This window comes from Nelumbo nucifera, chromosome 5 (genome assembly GCF_055504915.1).
Source record: "Nelumbo nucifera cultivar China Antique chromosome 5, China Antique-T2T, whole genome shotgun sequence".
Classification (NCBI taxonomy): Eukaryota; Viridiplantae; Streptophyta; class Magnoliopsida; order Proteales; family Nelumbonaceae; genus Nelumbo; species Nelumbo nucifera.
This window is the reverse complement of record NC_142653.1, coordinates 57,312,173-57,330,148: the sequence shown is the minus strand read 5'-3', so window position 1 is coordinate 57,330,148 and position 17,976 is coordinate 57,312,173. Positions and strand designations below refer to the sequence as shown.

At 35.8% G+C, this 17,976-nt stretch overlaps 1 protein-coding gene across 1 annotated transcript in view; it reads left to right on the top strand.

Annotated features, from left to right (window-relative positions):
* Positions 1-11,280, top strand: part of LOC104596827 (TMV resistance protein N-like) — a 34,300-nt gene extending 23,020 nt beyond the window's left edge. The window contains exons 6-9 of the mRNA XM_010258140.3: positions 7,302-7,577; positions 7,665-8,564; positions 8,635-9,194; positions 11,001-11,280. Coding sequence (XP_010256442.1) covers positions 7,302-7,577; positions 7,665-8,564; positions 8,635-9,168 — 1,710 coding nt within the window. The 3' untranslated portion in view covers positions 9,169-9,194; positions 11,001-11,280. The remainder of the gene's footprint in view (positions 1-7,301; positions 7,578-7,664; positions 8,565-8,634; positions 9,195-11,000) is intronic.
* The last annotated feature ends 6,696 nt before the right edge of the window (positions 11,281-17,976 follow it).

The following is a 17,976-nucleotide window of genomic DNA, read 5'->3' as shown; positions in this document are numbered from 1 at the left end:
ACCTCAGTGGTGTGTTCTCTGTAAAGCAAATGGGGAGACTAGTTTTCACCTACTGGTGTCTTGCCATTTCGCAAGGTCAATTTGGGATTGGGCCTTATCTTTATTGGGATGCAGTTGGAATCTCCCATCTGACATGCATGGCCTTTTCTCCCCTTCTTTTTTCAGGTGGTGGTTAAAAAGGGGAAGGACAATGTGGAGAGGACTAAGGGCAACAGTATGTTGGACACTGTGGGAAGAAAGAAACTCCAGGATATTCTTAGAAACTCAGAGAGGAGCAGCAGATCTGAGGGCTATCATACAAATTAGGGCGGTACAATGGCTAAAATCATTGGAATTATTCATAGATTACACTGTGGATGACATGTTGAGGAAGTGGGGTGAAATTGCAAATTGCACACAGACCATGTCAGTAATGAGAGTGGCTTGGACCCCCCCACATAGTGATTCTTAAAATTAAACATTGATGGGTGTAGTACGGGAAACCCGGGACAATCGGGGATCGGGGGTGTTTTTAGGGATGAAAATGGGTCATCTCTGCTATGTTCTCAAGCCCAATTGGAGTGGGTGACTCCCTAGAGTTGAGATCTTTGCAGTTATGGTAGGAGTCCGGAAAACTAAGGAATTGAACATCAAGAAACTCATAATTGAAGGGGATTCAGAGGTGGTGATAGGATGACTGACTAAAGATCAAAATGATTTATGGAAGTACAATATTGAGAAGAGGAAATTCAAGTGGCTGGTGCGGGAGATGGAAGTTAAGACATGTTGGATTAAAAGATCAGCTAATTGCTTAACTGGCAATTTAGCTAAACAAGGGGCAGAAGGGGATTCATTGTTTTGGGCTAAGCTGTAACTTTAGTGTCTTTGCCTTTTCCATTTTTCCTTTTTGAAGCTCTTTGTGATTCTTGGAAGATAAGTGTGTTAGTCTTCCACTTGTAAATTTTCTACTGATGAAGTAATGAAAGTGTTATTGATAAAAAAAAAAAAAAAAAAAAAAAAAAAAAAAAAACTATAAACATTGCTCATAATCCTATTCAATATGATCATACAAAAAAATATTAAAGTGGATAGCATTTCATTCGAGAGAAAATTGATATTAGAGAACTTTTTGAAGGATAAGAAGAAGGGAGTGGTCTGTAAGCTGGACTTGGAAAAGGCTTATGATTTGGTGGACTGGGATTTCTTGTGGAAAGTTTTAACTAAATTCGGGTTTGGGGCTAGATGGTGTAACTGGACCATGGGCTGTGTCCAGAGTTGTTATTATTCCGTGCTAGTGAATGGGACAGTGGTAGATTTCTTTCTTGCCAATAGGGGTATAAGACAAGGTGACCCCCTTTCTCCTTTCTTGTTCATTCTAATTGCGGAGGTTTTGGGGAAACTGATTCACAGAGCAGATTCTAGGGGGCTCATTAGAGGCTAGAGAGTTGGGAGGGTGGAAACCCCCCTCACTCACTTACAGTTTACTGATGACACGATTCTGTTTTGTGAATGAGGTAATGTGAGGCTTATCAGGAACTTAAAATCGGTGATACAACTGTTTAAGCAAATGTCCAATTTGAAGGTTAACCTTGGAAAAAGTTGTGTAGTGGGGGTGAATTTGGAGGAGGGAGAGATTATGGAGATTGCTGAAGTGCTGGGGTGTGAAATTTCGGGGTGGCCTTTGAACTACTTAGGGTTACCATTAGGTGATTATCCCAAGAGAGAGAGTTTTTGGAACCCAGTGATGGAAATGTTTGAAAAGAGACTGATATCCTGGAAAAAGAACTACCTCTATCTTGGTGGGAGAATTATACTAATTAAGGCCACACTTTCTAACTTACCCATCTTTTTCATGTCGGTGTTTAAAATCCCAGTGAAGATTGCTAACAGATTAAAGAAGATAATGAGAGATTTCCTGTGGGAGCCGGGAGAGGAGAATAGGGACCGTAGAGTTAGCTAGGAAATAGTATGTAGGAGTAAGTCGTGTGGTGGTTTGGGGCTTGGGAGTATTAGGAGAAGGAATATGACTCTGTTGGGGAAGTGGTTGTGGAGGTTTCCTTTGGAGAAGGAGAAGCTATGGGATAGAATAGTGGCAAGGATACTTGGGTTGGAGCACAATGGATGGGACGCTGGAATCAGAGTTAGGACCACAAGCAATTCTCCTTGGAAAGCCATTTAGGAAATGCTACCAGTTTTCTTCCCTAATATCAGGTATGACCTGAATTCCAGAAACTCTATAAAATTTTGGGAACAAACCTGGGTGGGGAACGCCCCTCTAAAGGATCGGTTTCCGTCTTTGTATGCTCTTTCTGTTTTGAAAAATGAGTTGATCTCGTCTTTCACCACCCAGTCCTCTTCCACTTCTAGGATTGGGTGGATTTTGGGTCTAAGAAGGGATTTGAGAGACTCAGACTTCAACAGTATTTTGAGCCTTATTGCAATTCTTGATAACGTTGTCTTAGACCCCACTAGGGCGGATTCTAGAATTTTGACACCTACCCCCAATGTTATTTTCTCTTGTGCTTCGTTCTTCAAAGTCTTAAGTCATTCCACCAGTCCTACCCTTTCCCCCTTCCCTGTTGGTGAGGTTTGGTGCAGAGCTATACCCCGTAGGGTTAGTAGTTTTTGTTGGGAAGCCTATCTGGAAAGAATCAACACTAGTGATCTACTCCTAAAGAAGAGACCCAATACTTTCTTGTCACCTCAGTGGTGTGTTCTGTGTAAAACAGATGGGGAGACTAGTTTTCACCTACTGGTGTCTTGCCACTTTGCAAGGTCAATTTGGGATTGGGCATTCTCCTTATTTGGATGCAGTTGGAATCCCCCATCAGACATGCAGGGCCTTTTCTCCCCTTCCTTTTTCAGGTGACGATTAAAAAGGGGAAGGACAATGTGGAGAGGAATAAGGGCAGCAGTATGTTGGACACTGTGGGAAGAAAGAAACTCTAGGATATTCTTAGAAACTCAGAGAGGAGCAGCATATCTGAGGGCTATCATACATATTAGGGCGGTACAGTGGCTGAAATCTTTGGAATTATTCACAGATTACACTGTGGATGACATGTTGAGGAAGTGGGGTGAAATTGCAAATTGCATGCAGACCAAGTCAGTAATGAGAGTGGCTTGGAACCCCCCACCTAGTGGATTCTTAAAATTAAACTTTGATGGGTGTAGTAGGGGAAACCCGGGACAATCGGGGATCGGGGGTGTTTTTAGGGATGAAAATGGGGTCATCTCTATTATGTTCTCAGGCCCAATTGGAGTGGGTGGTTCCCTTAGAGCTGCGATCTTTGCAATTATGGAAGGAGTCCGGAAAGCTAAGGAATTGAACATCAAGAAACTCATAATTGAAGGGGATTCAGAGGTGGTGATAGGGTGGTGAGTAAAGATCAAAATGATTTATGGAAGTACAATAATGAGAAGAGGTAATTCAAGTGGCTGGTGCGGGAGATGGAAGTTAAGACATGTTGGATTAAAAGATTGGCTAATTCCCTAGCTGACGGTTTAGCTAACCAAGGGGCAGAAAGGGATTCATTGTTTTGGGCTAAGCTGTAACTTTAGTGTCTTTGTCTTTTCCTTTTTTCCTTTTTGAAATTCTTTGTGATTCTTGGAAAATGAGTGTGTTTGTCTTCCACTTGTAAATTTTCTACTGATGAAGTAATGAAAGTGTTATTGATAAATATATATATATATATATATATATATATATATATATATATATATATATATAAACATTGCTCATAATCCTATTCGGTATGATCGTACAAAAACATATTAAAGTGGATAGCATTTCATCCGAGAGAAAATTGATAGTGGAGAAATTTATTTGCCCTTTGTAAGATTCGATGATCAACTTGTTGACTGCTTTAGTAAAGGAGTTCACAAGCCAAAGTTCAATAGTAACCTAGGCAAGTTGGGCAAGATAGATATCTAAGCTCGGCTTAAGGGGGAGTGTTGAGAATATGTAATATGATGAAAGGGTTTTTTGGGTTTTTTATTTCCTCTTTGTTTTGGGCGCCTAAATAAGGACAAACTTGTACTTTCAGCAACATTATAAATTTTTGGTCTCTAGTGTGAACAGTAACTCGAGACACACATTCCTAACATTTCTTTTTCTCATCTTTTCCCTTCTTCTCCTCCTTTCTCTTCTTCTTCCTTTGTTTTTAGGCTTCACCTTAAACAACTACCAACAATGTGACAAAAGGACAGCTGGTGGTGACAAAACAACAACCATAACCCACTTCCCTCTATGACATCAAGGGGTCATCATACCACTGATACCAAATGCAGAAGAGCCCTCTTCCCATCTGTGACACTAGACATAAGTTTGATGGTTGTATGGGTTTGAATTACATCATGTGGGATCACATGTTTAAGTTTAGAGATAGATCTACTATTTGTTTGATGAACTACAAGGTTGAAGCCATCACTCGCCATGGTACTTCAGTTGTTACTTATTTTCTCCAGCAAAAGAAAGCAAAACCCTTGATCCCTTTCAAGAAGTGGTTTCTCGAAGCCCTAGAGAAAACCAGTCCACATGTTCTTATATAGTGGACTTCACTACGAAGTGATTTTACTTGAGTGCAACTCAAATTCAGCAGGGTAGGCCTTCACTATGAAGTGATTTTACTTGAGTGCAACTCAAACCTATTTGTCGGGCCTGCACCGGTGATTCTATGGTTGTTTGATGAATTGCTTACTAGAGGTTTAGTAACATGGAATTGGGTTTTTCATCAATTTTGTAATCTAGATCGGCTAGAGAAGAAAGGTTATAAGCTTTTAAGGTCGAAGTGGTTGGTTGTTGAATTGTCAAGTATCCTTCACTTTGATGACTTACATCCCGTTGTAAGTAGGATTATCAATGATCCCTGAAAATCTGAGGCCCGATCCGACATCTGATCTGATTATATTATAATATTTATTAGTTTTAATATATAAGTTTTATATAAATATATTTACAATTATAAAAACATGTTTTATATATTATATTATATATGAACTTATATATACAATTTTAGTATGTTATATTTATATTAATTTATTATATATAAAAGTTAAATAAATAAATAATTTTTTTTATTTTTCTGATATTTTAGAGAATTTAAAGTGGAGTTGGATTAAATCTGAATCCGATCCGAGTCTGTTAGGATTCGAATTTGAATCCAAGTCTTTAAACCCAATCGGATTTTGGATCAAATTTAGATGTAGGCTCTTAGTAATCAGATCAAATGTAGATTTTGCTGCATCCAATCCAAATTCAATCCGATTACAACCCTAGTTGTGAGTCCAAACAGGTGGAGGTTCCATGGGAAGAATATGTTCACCTTGATCCAAATGATCCCAAATTGGTGGCAATCAAAGTCAGAGAAAAGACCCTTTTGAGATAAACAGGATTTGGTACTATGACTCAATTTTGGAAAGAGTACAAATACAAATATGTATAGTAAAAATACATGCAAATTAATATAAAATATAAGGTTTTGCACTCTACATATTTGTATTTATACTCTTTCCAAACTGAGCCTATTATATGTAGAGATAGCCAAAAAGATTTATTTCTTGGAATTGGTATTAATTACTACCACGAGGTTTCTTTCTATGCTGCTGCAATTGGACTCTATGTCGAACTAAAAGGGTTGTACAACAACTTTGTGGGTAGGATCATGAGTCTTGCAAGATGGCTGAATTTCCTGAATATAATTATTGGCCAAGCAATACCACCATACCTTATTCCAACAATCCGAAAGGGCTCTGGAGAGATTTTAACTGTGGGGGTATATCATGCCATGGCTTTCACTGAGCAATGTGTATATGGACATTACTATGGACCAAGGTTGGTGATAATTGAACTTATGGTAAGGGTGGAGATGCAGCTGTTTGTAGAATTCAGGGACACGTCTCTTCCAGATATTTACAGGGGAAAGGGTTAACAAAAACCAGAATGGAGTTTGATCTATCATCGTTGCACACGTCTCTCTAAATATTATGATTGCATGTCCCAACAGCAAATGTGCTTGGGAGAGGTGGGAAGCCAAATACCGTAAGATTCATAACGTCAACCTTGAGAACAAAGCTGCAGCTAATGGGAAGGGAATGTTATGAGCCATTGATAGCAAACGACTTTCACTCTGTTCCAAGTAGTCCTTTCCATGACAGCTTTCACTCTATTCTGGATAGCCCTTTTCATGATTGCTTTCACTCTACTTTAAATAGCCCTTTCTGTGATTCGAAATTAAGACATTGTCATAGGTTCTAATACTAAATGTTGTGTGCTTGACCAATATGCCTAAAGCCTTAAGACTGATAGAACTGTGCGCAGCTAAACACTTTAACCATTTAGGACTGTAACAATTTGTAATGATTTTGAAAAGTGATACCAATTTAATGATTCCAGTCAGCGCAACTAGAATGTTTCCACATCAGCCTCAACGAATTAGAATATCATATCTGCATTTTCCACGATTTTCTTTGAATAGAATCAATAAAAAATATCAAATGAACTCGGATTGAAGTGAGACCACCACTAAAACATTTATAAAATCTAGATTATTCAAAACCCTAAATTCACATCTAAGGCCTCCATAGAGTTTGCTGAAGTCATTGCATGGACATGATGACATCATCCCTAGTCAAGATCCTCCAAAAGGTCAGAAAAATGTGCTCCCCCTACTCTAATATCAAGTAGTGAAAAAGGATTTAACTAAAAATGAATAAAATGAAGAGACGAAAGGAAGAAAAGAGGAAGTGAGAAGTAGGGAAAAAAAAGAGAAGAAATGAGTGTTAAGGGCAGAAAAAGTGACGAACACCCCATGAATTAGCTTATATAATAATAGATAAAATTACAAAAGTACCTTTAATTAGTGGAGAAATTAGAAACTCACATAAAGAGACAAAAATACCCCTGATTCAAATAAGCTTATTCTTCACACTCGCAACAGATAACAACAATGTTAATCCAGGATGTCTTGACCTGCAAGAGATGTTGATAGATGCTAATAAACTAATAGATGTTTCAATCTGCCCTTGCAACGATGTTAGGATACAACTAGGATTGGATTATTTTCATAGTCTAAACTTGCAAAAGAGTCATGAGCCTAAGCCCCTGTTTATACTTTTACCAAAAAAAGTCCCTGTTTATACTAATTGGCTAGAACGTTTGAATTGAATATGAAAAAATATTCACCCGTTTAAGATGATCCTTTCTGTTGTTATACATGGAGCTTATTCAATGGTGTATCCTGATCATCTAATTTGACATGTGGCAAATTACTGTGAAATACATGTATATGCTTATAACCTATTTAACGTCCTTGTTCTATCAGGGAACAAGAAAAGTTGAAGGTCTTGCCTTGAACTTCCCAAAATGGGAAGAGACACATGTAGGTGCTAAAGCATTTGCAAAGATGCACAACCTAAGGCTGTTGAAGGTCAATTATGTAAACATTGAAGGAGGATTTGAATATCTTCCCAAGGAGTTGAGATGGCTATACTGGTTTGGATTCCCTTTGAGATCTATACCAATGGAGTTCAATCTACAAAACCTTGTTGTCCTTGACATGCAATATAGCAGAATAAAAAAAGTTTGGACAGAAACCAAGGTATGGCATAAATTTTATGTTTATTTTTCAGTGGGTTGTATATTTCAGAAGAAATGATATCCTCTTTCTCCTTTTTCTTTTTGACAGTTGCTTGAAAAGTTGAAAGTTCTTAACCTCAGTCATTCACATGACTTGATCAGAACTCCTAACTTCTCAGGAATTCCCAACCTTGAGAGATTGATTCTTGAAGATTGTTTAAATTTAGTTGAGGTCCATGATTCCATTGGAGCTCTTGACAGATTGATTTACTTGAATCTGAAAGACTGCAGTAAACTTAGAAGTCTTCCAAGTAGCATTTGTAAGTTGAGATCTCTTGAGAACCTTATTCTGTCAGGCTGCTCAAGATCTGTACAGTCACCACCAAAATCATGGCATTCATTCTTCTTCTGGCCTTGGGGTTCACTTAGTAAACATTCTAATTCCACCAAACTACTACCAGCTTCTTTATCTGGTTTGTGCTCCTTAAAAACACTGAATCTCCGTAACTGCAATCTATCAGAAGGATCAATTCCAAATGACATTGGGAACTTATCCTCACTGCTATTGTTGGATCTGAGCAAAAATAACTTTTCTAGCCTACCAGCCAGCATCAATTGCCTTTTTAAACTCAAGGTCCTTTTCTTACAAAATTGCAAGAGGCTTCAATCATTACCTGAGCTGCCATCAAGTTTAAGGGTCTTCAATGCTGATGATTGCACATCATTGGAAAGATTGTCGAATATGGGGAACCTATCCTCACTGGAAGGGTTAAGTCTAAGTAGAACTAATATCCACACCCTACCAGTTGACATCAGTCACCTTTCTCAACTTCAGGAGCTTTGGTTAAGAAATTGCACAAGGATTCAATCTCTACTATTCCTTCCATCAGCTTTGAAGAGCTTGTATGTGGATGGTTGCACATCTTTGGAGACATTGTCAAATCTATCACATTTGCAGAACATCTCCGTCTTGACTCTTGCTAATTGCAACAAGCTAGTTGAGATCCAGGTCTCTCTCTCTCTCTCTCTCTCTCTCTCTCTCTCTTATTGCTAACCATTTATAATTTCCATGAACGCAGTGGCTGTCTTCACACAGTGGTATATTCGATATCTTTCTCCCTGGAAGTGATGTTCCTGAGTGGTTCAGCAATCAAAATATCGGGTCTTCAATTTATCTTGAGGTGCCTGCACTTTCGGATTGTAGGCTTCAAGAGTTTCTTGTATTGGCTGTTTATACAGGTGACAGAGCTACCAATGAGAATGTTTTTGGTCCTCGCATTAAAATCATTAATGAAACCAGTGGTCTTAAATGGAGTTATGAGTCAACAATTTATTTCGTTTCAACTACCTCCCAAGATCAAGTGTGGATGTGTAGGATTCCAAGAACTGTGTTTGAGAATGTGTTTGAAGTTGGTGATCGGTTGATTGTCAAAGTAAAAATAGGGATTCCACTTTGGGTGAAGAAGTGTGGAGTTCATCTAGTGTATAACACAGATCATGAAGAGGATTCCCAGTTAAAAGACCAAAGAATGGTGCAGTACACCTGGAAAAAGAGACATAATGACTACGATGCTAGATCTAACTGTGACAGCAAAAGGTTGAGACTGACCTGATTCAAGTGCATCCAGATTAAAAACAGGTAGGAGGATGTTATAATTAGCTTTTCCTTACTGAACTATCTTTTCCCTTTAGATAAATATAAAGTATATATTGATGAGAGAGTGTATATATATGTTAAGAAGCCCTACCAACTTCAACATTGATAAATATCGACTCCCATCCCCTCTATACCCTCTAGGGAAGAAACATTTAACTGTCATTCGTAAGACATTTTCAGGGGATAAAGCTAGAATGATATTACTTGTGCACGAGCTTATCAGAAAGCTAGAATAAACTACATATAATTATTGTAAGGAAGCGTGATTGGTTTTCTGCATAATTATTATTCGATGTTTTCAGGTCGAATAAAGAGATGACTTATCAAAAAAATCAAAAAAGAAGCTGTAGTTTCTTCCTATATATAGTCTTAAGGCTGCAACTTGGGCGAGGTTAATTGACCCAAAGTTGGGTTGGGCCAGGTTGGTGCTCAGGATAGATTTAGGGTTGAAATTCATGAACGTACCCAACTTTATTTTGGGTTAGGTTAGGGTTGACCCATCGGGCAGCCCGACCCAACTTCAACTCGACTCTATAGTACATATCATATATATATATATATATATATTGATTTGTTTATATGCATGACAGCTAGCTGTAAAGCTCCACCACATACTATCATGTCTTTCTTTAAGATAATTACTTCACTTAATCCTAGGAAATTTTAAAACCCTAATAACATATTTTATGTTTTTTTGAATATTTTATTCTTCATCTTCTCTTTGTTGTTTGCCACCCATAGCTTGATGCTTATAAAATATCTATCATAAGTCATAACTCATAATAAACTATAGTCATTTCAAACACTTATTTTTCTGAATATTGAACTAAAAGAACCAATAAAAACATCAACAAACAAATACTAATAGAACATAGGACTAATATATGTAGCGAAAGTTGAGTTAAGATATTAGATTGAGAAGTTCTACGAGATTTTAAGGGATGGGAAGAAGGTTAGGTTGGGCCCAACATGAACTCAACCCAATCCAAAGACTTTGGGTTGGGTTGGGTTAAAGTTGAAGGAATTTAGTTAGGGTTGGATAGATTGGGTTGAATGTCAGGTAGGGTTAGGGGTTTAGAACTTAGGATTGGGCTAAGGTTGGCCTCAACCTGACCTAACTCGACCCAGCTTGCAGCCTTAATAGTTTATGAACCGCCAACCATGAATGTAGATTTCTCACTATCTTTTGTACCATTGAGTCTACTAAGCTTTTGGAAGATCCTGCCATTACTCTCTTGTCATAATACCCAAAACACAGCTGTTGGATTCTTATTTTTTAGGGGGAAGAATCAAAGGACAAGAATATTTTGTTCCCTCACTTTGTTGTTTTTTGTCTTTATTTGATATTGTCTTTTGCACTCTTGTAGCCTCTTAAACATGTGAATACCTCTTGTCCCACATTGCTTAGTAAAATATGTGGACTTGAGTATATTTCTAAATTTGCTATCCTGGGAGGAAGATACATTATACACTATTCACATGCTTGTGGGGGATTGGGGTTGGGGTGCTTTTCACCCACGTGCACAATGGGCTGGATTAAGGTAGGGTGTGGGTGTGTATGTGCACCACACCATGTCTATTTTGGTCTTGATCATTTATTTCAAACTTGTTTGACTTAAGCGTTTTGACTGTTTACCCTTTTGTCTTCCTATCTGTGTCTCTTCGAGCAAGTGGCCTACAACACCGTTCTGGAGAGACATATCTCTCTGTAAGGACACAACACACACCACTTTCTTCTTTGTCCACAATCTATCAAATATCTAAGCATCTTCCATTGATGATTTGTAGAGGACTGGTACAGCCACCAAAGCCCATGGATTGTTTCATTTTGGAATCTGATTTGCAATTACTTGGCTGCACTGTAAGGCGCAATTGTGGTTTTAAGGAGAATGACCAAAATGGCACAACTCAGCCTATTTAAGTCTACAATTTCTCATTTTGTTGTCAATTTTCCAGTACTAGTTATGCAACACTACTGCACTTCGGGTTTGGAAAACACAGAACAATAAGTTCCATTCTCCCTTCTCATTATTATTTTTATAACAATCTTAAAACTGCATTTGTGGAACTTATTTCCTCTTCCCTTATCATGGGAAATCTGAGGCTATTAATAGTTCTTGATTTTTCTAAGACTGAACCAATTAATAAAACCAACTACAAGCATTAAGACAATGCCTTCTTTTTGCCTTAGAATAGTTGGGGTAGCTTTTGCTTTGGTTGAACCAAACCTAATAAACATGGAGGAACTAGCCTATTCTGTTGTAGAACTGGTTCACGGCTGATCACCTATGCAACAACCATATCCTGAATTGCCTATCCAATGAACTTTACAATGTCTATTTTTTATACAAATTTAACTATGAAATTTGGGATGCCTTAGAAAAATATGCTCTAGAAGATGCTGAAAATAAGAAATATGTTATTATCAATTTCTTGCATTTTACCATGAAAGAAGACATTGACGTGTCTGCTCAAATAGATGAGTTTCAAGTGCTTGTGGTGGAACTAGCAAAGGAAGGAATGATACTACCCAATGAATTTATTGTCAGCTCTCTCATAGAGTAGTTGCCACATACATTGAATGATTTCAAAATAAGTATAAAGCATAAAAGAAAAGTCACTACTTTGGATCAAGTGGTGGTTCGGATCATAATAGAAGAAAAGAATAGAAAGAAGGATCATGTAGAAAAAAATAGATTTCCAAAACCAATTGGTGGAGGAAATAACTGCAATATTCAAAAAGAATTTGAATGTGAATGTGAAAAATGACAAGAAGTTTAAGAAGCAACAAAAGAAAGGACAATATTATGCATGTGATAAACCCGAGTATAACAAGAATGAATGTCGTTACCAAAATGACTTTAGGAAACCAAAAGTCAACTAAGGCAAATGTTATTGTAGCCTTGGCAATTGAGGCAAACTTGGTTGAAAAACTGAAGGAATGGGTGTTGGACATTGGTGCTACTAAGCACATATGTAGGGACCACAACTCCTTTTATGAGTACACAATTTTGATAGAAGGAGAATAAGTCTTTATAAGAAATTCATAAATTTCGAAGGCCATCGATAAAAAAATATACTTCTGAAATTAACTTCAAGGAAGATCTTAATGCTAAATGATGTAATACATGTGCCAAAAATAATGATGTAATGATGTAATGATAAATGATCTTAACAAAGTAGGACTGGAACTTACATTTGAAGCAAATAAGATTGTGTTGACTAAAAATATGTATTCATTAGAAAATTATATAATGCTAGTGGTATGTTTGTACTAAACATTTTTGTTACTATTATCAATAACAATGCTTCCTCTTTTGCTTATATAGTTGAATCATTTGATATTTGTTAGATTAGGACATTGTAGTGCTTCTTATATAAAAAGGTTATGTAAATTATGAGTTCTGAATGTTCCTATAAAAGGTACAAGTGAAAAATGCCAAGTATGTGTAAAAGCAAAGTTCACTAAAAAATCATATAAAAGTATAGAAATTTAATTGGAGTTATTACAACTTATACATAGTGATTTAGGTGATCTTAAATTTTATAAAGCTATAAGAGAAATATATTATATGACATTCATAGATGACTATTCTAGATATGGAAAAGTTGTTTACTTATATCAAAGGATGAGGCTGAACAAGCTTTTATAGCATATAAAATTGAAATAGAAAATTAGTCAGGAAAAAAAAAATAAAAAGACTTATAACTGATAAATGGATTGAATATGATGAAGAAACAATTAGAAAATTCTTTGAAGAAAATGGAATTATACATGAAACTACAACCCTTACCAATATGAATCAAATGGAATTGTAGGAAGACTTAATAGAACTTTAAAAGAAATGATGAATGATATGCTAATTAGTTTAAGTGTACCTTTGAATTTGAGAGGGGAAGCAATCCTAACTTGTTATATATACAATAAAATACCTCCCAAAAAGAATGGACAAATTCTATTTATACTTTGGGTGACGGAATGCTCACATTTTTAGTGCACAAAGATCTAGTAACATATCAAGAAGTAGTAATTTTCCTTGATGCAGTATTTTGGAAAGAAGAGTGAAATAGATTCCTTGATCACTAATTATACTTGGGAACTTGTGGAACTTCCACCTAGAATTAAGGCACTAGTTTGTAAATGGATATTTAAGAAGAAGTTAAACCCAAATGGTACAATAAATAAATTAAAGACTAGATTAGTTGCTAAAGAATACATACAAAAGAAAGATATAGACTTCTTTGACACATATTCCCTAGTAGTAAAATTAACTACAATTAGAGTATTGTTTGCTATAGCATGCATATACAAACTTGTAATTCACCAAATGGATGTAAAAATAGCTTTATTAAATGGGGAATTGGATGAAGAAATTTACATTAAAAAACTTGAAGGCTTTATAGTACAAAGACAGGAAAACAGAGTGTGTAAACTAATTAAGTCTTTATATGGCTTAAAACAAGTTCCTAAACAATGGCATGAAAATTTTGATAATGTATTAGTGAAAAATGGGTATGCTAGAAATGATTCCAATAAATGTGTCTACAACATGTAGATGATAAAAAGAGTCATTTTTTGCTTGTATGTTGATGATATGTTAAAAATGAGAACAAGTCTTGATATAGGATAAGAAATAAAACAATTTTTAATGTCCAAATTCGACACTAAAGACATGGGTGAAGCTAATGTAATTTTAGGAATTAAAATCTACAAACAAACATCATCCTTTCACAATCTCATTATGTAAAAAACATACTTAAAAAGTGGACATTATGATTGTAAACCAGTCAAGACAACACTTGATTGTAGTATCTATTTTAAAAAGAATGTAGGAGAACCTGTTTCGCAAAAGGAGTATGCAAGTATAATTGGATTTGTTTCTTATTTAATGAATTGTACAAGACCTAATATAGCAATAGTTGTTAGAAAATCAAGTCAAGATACTCATAACCACAGATATGAACACTAAAAGCTTTGATAAGACTACTAAAATATTTAAAGGGCATCATGAACTATGACTTGCTCTATTCAAGTTTTTTTCCTATCTTAGAAAGCTTTACTAATGCAAATTGATTTCAAATTCAAAGGATAGTACGTCTACTAGTGGATATGTCCTTACCCTAGGAGGGTAGCAATCTCTTGGAAATCAATAAAACAATCTTGTAATACAAATTCAACAATGGAGGTTGAGTTTATTACGTTGGAATTAGAGGTATAAATCAGGCCGTGGTCCGACCCGGCCTGGCACAGCACGATGGCCCACGGGCCATGTCAAGTCCGACACGAAGGTCCGTGCAATGCTAGGCCAAGGGTTCGAGGTCCACGGGCTGGCATGACATGACTGTTCATGTCCCATAGCACAACCCGTCATGGGCAGACATGACACGGCCCGCAAGGCCCATAGCGAGTCGAAAGCATCCCGTCCAGAATATAGACATTGCCCCCCTCCCCCCCCCCCCCCCCAACGGCTAGTTTACAACTATAAACAGCCATATTGGGGGGGTATTTGTGTATTTTGCTTATGAGGGATTGAAAAAATGACACAAATGCCCCCCCAACAGCTATAAACAACTAGTTTAAGGGGGCTTTTTGGGTAAAGTAATAAATAACTTTACAATGACCAAAATACCCTTCCCAACAATTAAATACCAGCTAGTTTTTTAGGTATTTTGGGCAATTGAATTATGTTCAATTCCTATAAATAGCCTTATCCTCCACCAATATCTTCACACCAATTCAACAATTGTCTTAATCTCTTCTATACCTCTCTCATACTCATACATTCTCAATTCTCTACAATCTGAGTAGTTTTGATTAGCTGATTGTCTGATTTTGCATTCTCCAATTCTCAAGTCTCAACTTTACTGAAGTTTCAACTTTCAACAAGAAGGCTTGCTCAACCGACTCAAGTATCTCAATTTGGGAAGCTTGGACGTTGAAAGGCTTTAACCGTTGTAATCAAGTTGGGATTTTGAACCGACAATCCGGGTAAATTAATTTTTATCATTTTAGAATTAAAAAAAATGGTTGCTCTTCCGAAAACCGATTCCCCAACATATTCACCATTGACGATATTCAATCACATCATGATAGTGTTAGCACTGATGCGATTGATATCAATGGAAGTGGAACTCACCCTCGGTACTGATACTAGGGGAAAAAGGAGGGCCTCTAAGTTGAGTAGCCTGGTTTGGAAAATTTTCAAAGTAGAGGATATTGAGGGGAAGGGGAAAAGGGCAGTTTGTCAAAAATGTAGGAAGGACTTTAGTTATTATATCAAGGGTGGTACGGGTCATTTGACCAAACATCTTCTCACACATGAGAAGGGAGAGAAATAACTCAAACACAAATTGGGAGGGGGAGTACTTCTGGTACTTTTAAATATTCAAAAGAAAAAATGAGACAAGAATTATCTAAGTATTTTGTACATGCAGAACAACCATTTATATTAGCTAAAGATCCAAAGCTTGAAAAATGGTTGCGTAATTCTATAAACCCACAATATAAAAAAGTTTCTAGGAATACTATTAGGTCGGATGCTTTAAAAATTTTTTATTCATATCAACAAAATTTAATTTCTTTGTTATCATATCTTAATTCTAAAGTTGCAATTACTTCAGATATTTAGACATCCAAATTTAATATAAGTTATATTTATGTTACCAGCCATTTCATTGATGAAAATTGGCTTTTGAATAAAAGAATTTTAAGTTTTATTAGGCTTGAATGGCCACATACTGGCCCAGCTATTGTTGCAAGTATTTTAAATACTTTGCATGTTTATGGAATAGATTATTTTCTATTAGTTTTGATAATGCCAGCAATAATGAATCTACAATAAATATTTTAAAATCTCAATTAAGACCATGCTTAAATAGTAAATTATTTCATTTTAGATGTGCATGTCACATCTTAAATTTATGTATTCAAGATGCCTTGAATATTATTTCTACTCATATTTCTAAATTAGAAATTGTATTATATATATTAAAAGTTTAGGGGCAAGAAAACAAGAATTTAAATATTTATGTCAAAATTATGGTTTAAAATATAAACATTTTATATTAGATGTAAAACATAGGTGAAATCTACCTATGCTATGTTAGAAAGTTGTATTTCTCATAAACAAATTCTTACTGATTTTTATAATTCAAAAATGCCTAATGATATGATATTTGAGGAAGAGTGGGAAATGGCAGTCTGTATAAAGGATTTTTTAAAACATTTTTATGATGCAATGAATGAATTATTAGGAATTTATTATCCAACTAGTTGTAATTTACCTTACCAATTAATGGTAATTAATGATTGTTTTGCAAAAAATAGAAATAATCCACAATTTCAATGTATTGTTGAAATAATGGAAAATAAATTTAAAAAAATATTGGGAGAACATTTCTCCCCTTTATTGTTTAGCTACAATATTAGACCCTAGGATTAGGAAAGATGGTTTAGATATTTTACTTGAATCATATTGTGAAAATATGAATATTCATATAGGAAATAAAAGAAGAATAAATTAATAATTTGTTATTTGAAATGTACAGTTTATATTCCTACAACTTGTACAGCATCTTCTACTTCTGACCTTGAGCCCAATAGTAGAAGAGAAAAACTTTTTTATTTAATAAGTAAAAGGCAAAAATCTGCCATTTCTACAATAAGTTCATTTATTGAACTTAATTTTTATTTACAAGCAAATTTTTCTAATTTAAGTGAAGGATCAAATAATTTTGATATTTTAACCTGGTGAAGTGAACATTCGAAACATTATTCAGTTCTCGCTGCCATGACATGTGATCTACTAACCCCTCCGGTGTCTACAGTTCCATCGAAGTCTTGTTTTAGTGCAAGTATCAGGGTACTAGATGACAAGAAAAGCTGCATGAATGATGAAAGCATAGAGATATGCATCTGCTTCAAGGATTGGCTAGATGCAGAAGATAGACTACAAGACAAAAGAGGGCATGATACTGCATCAGATATTTCACCTGAAGCAGATGATGAAAGTCATGATTCATGAAGTTTACTACTTGTATAGAATTTTTTATTTTTTCAAATTATTGTATATTTTTTAATCTTATTTAATTTTTTTTATTTTTTAACAATATAAGTTTGTATTTTCAATTTGTAACTATATTGTATTTTTTATATTTTATTAATTTATTCCATTTTCATATTTCATTCATCCAAGTATCCAATGATCCAATCATTTATTTGTAATTTGTACCATTCAAATTTAAATGAAATAAAATTCTTATTTTTATTCCAATTTGTTATTCCATCATTCTTATTTCAATTTGATCAAGTATTTTTTTTCATTTGTGTGTTAGATAACTTAGATTTCTCATTTCTTAATTTTTTAAATAGTTCCCAATTCCCAAAATAAAAAAAAAAAAACAATGTAGCCCGGTTCGGCCAAGGCCCAAGGCCCGCCCTGTGGCCCAGTCCGGCACGACCCAAGCCCATGGCATGGCCTGCAGCTTGGCCTGGCCTAGGCCCGCAGCACGGCACGGCATGGCACGTGCATGGGCCGTGGGTCGTGTTGGACCGACCCCCAAAATTTCCACCAGGGTGGCACAGCCCATGACGACCCATGGGTCAACACGACACGACCCATTTTACACCTCTAATTGGAATTGATAGGGGTTGAGGCAAAGTGGCTAAGGAACTTACTGACAGATATACCATTATGGCCACAACCATTCCATTTGTTTCTCCATTTTGACAACCAATATGCCATAACCAAAGCTAAGAAAAAAA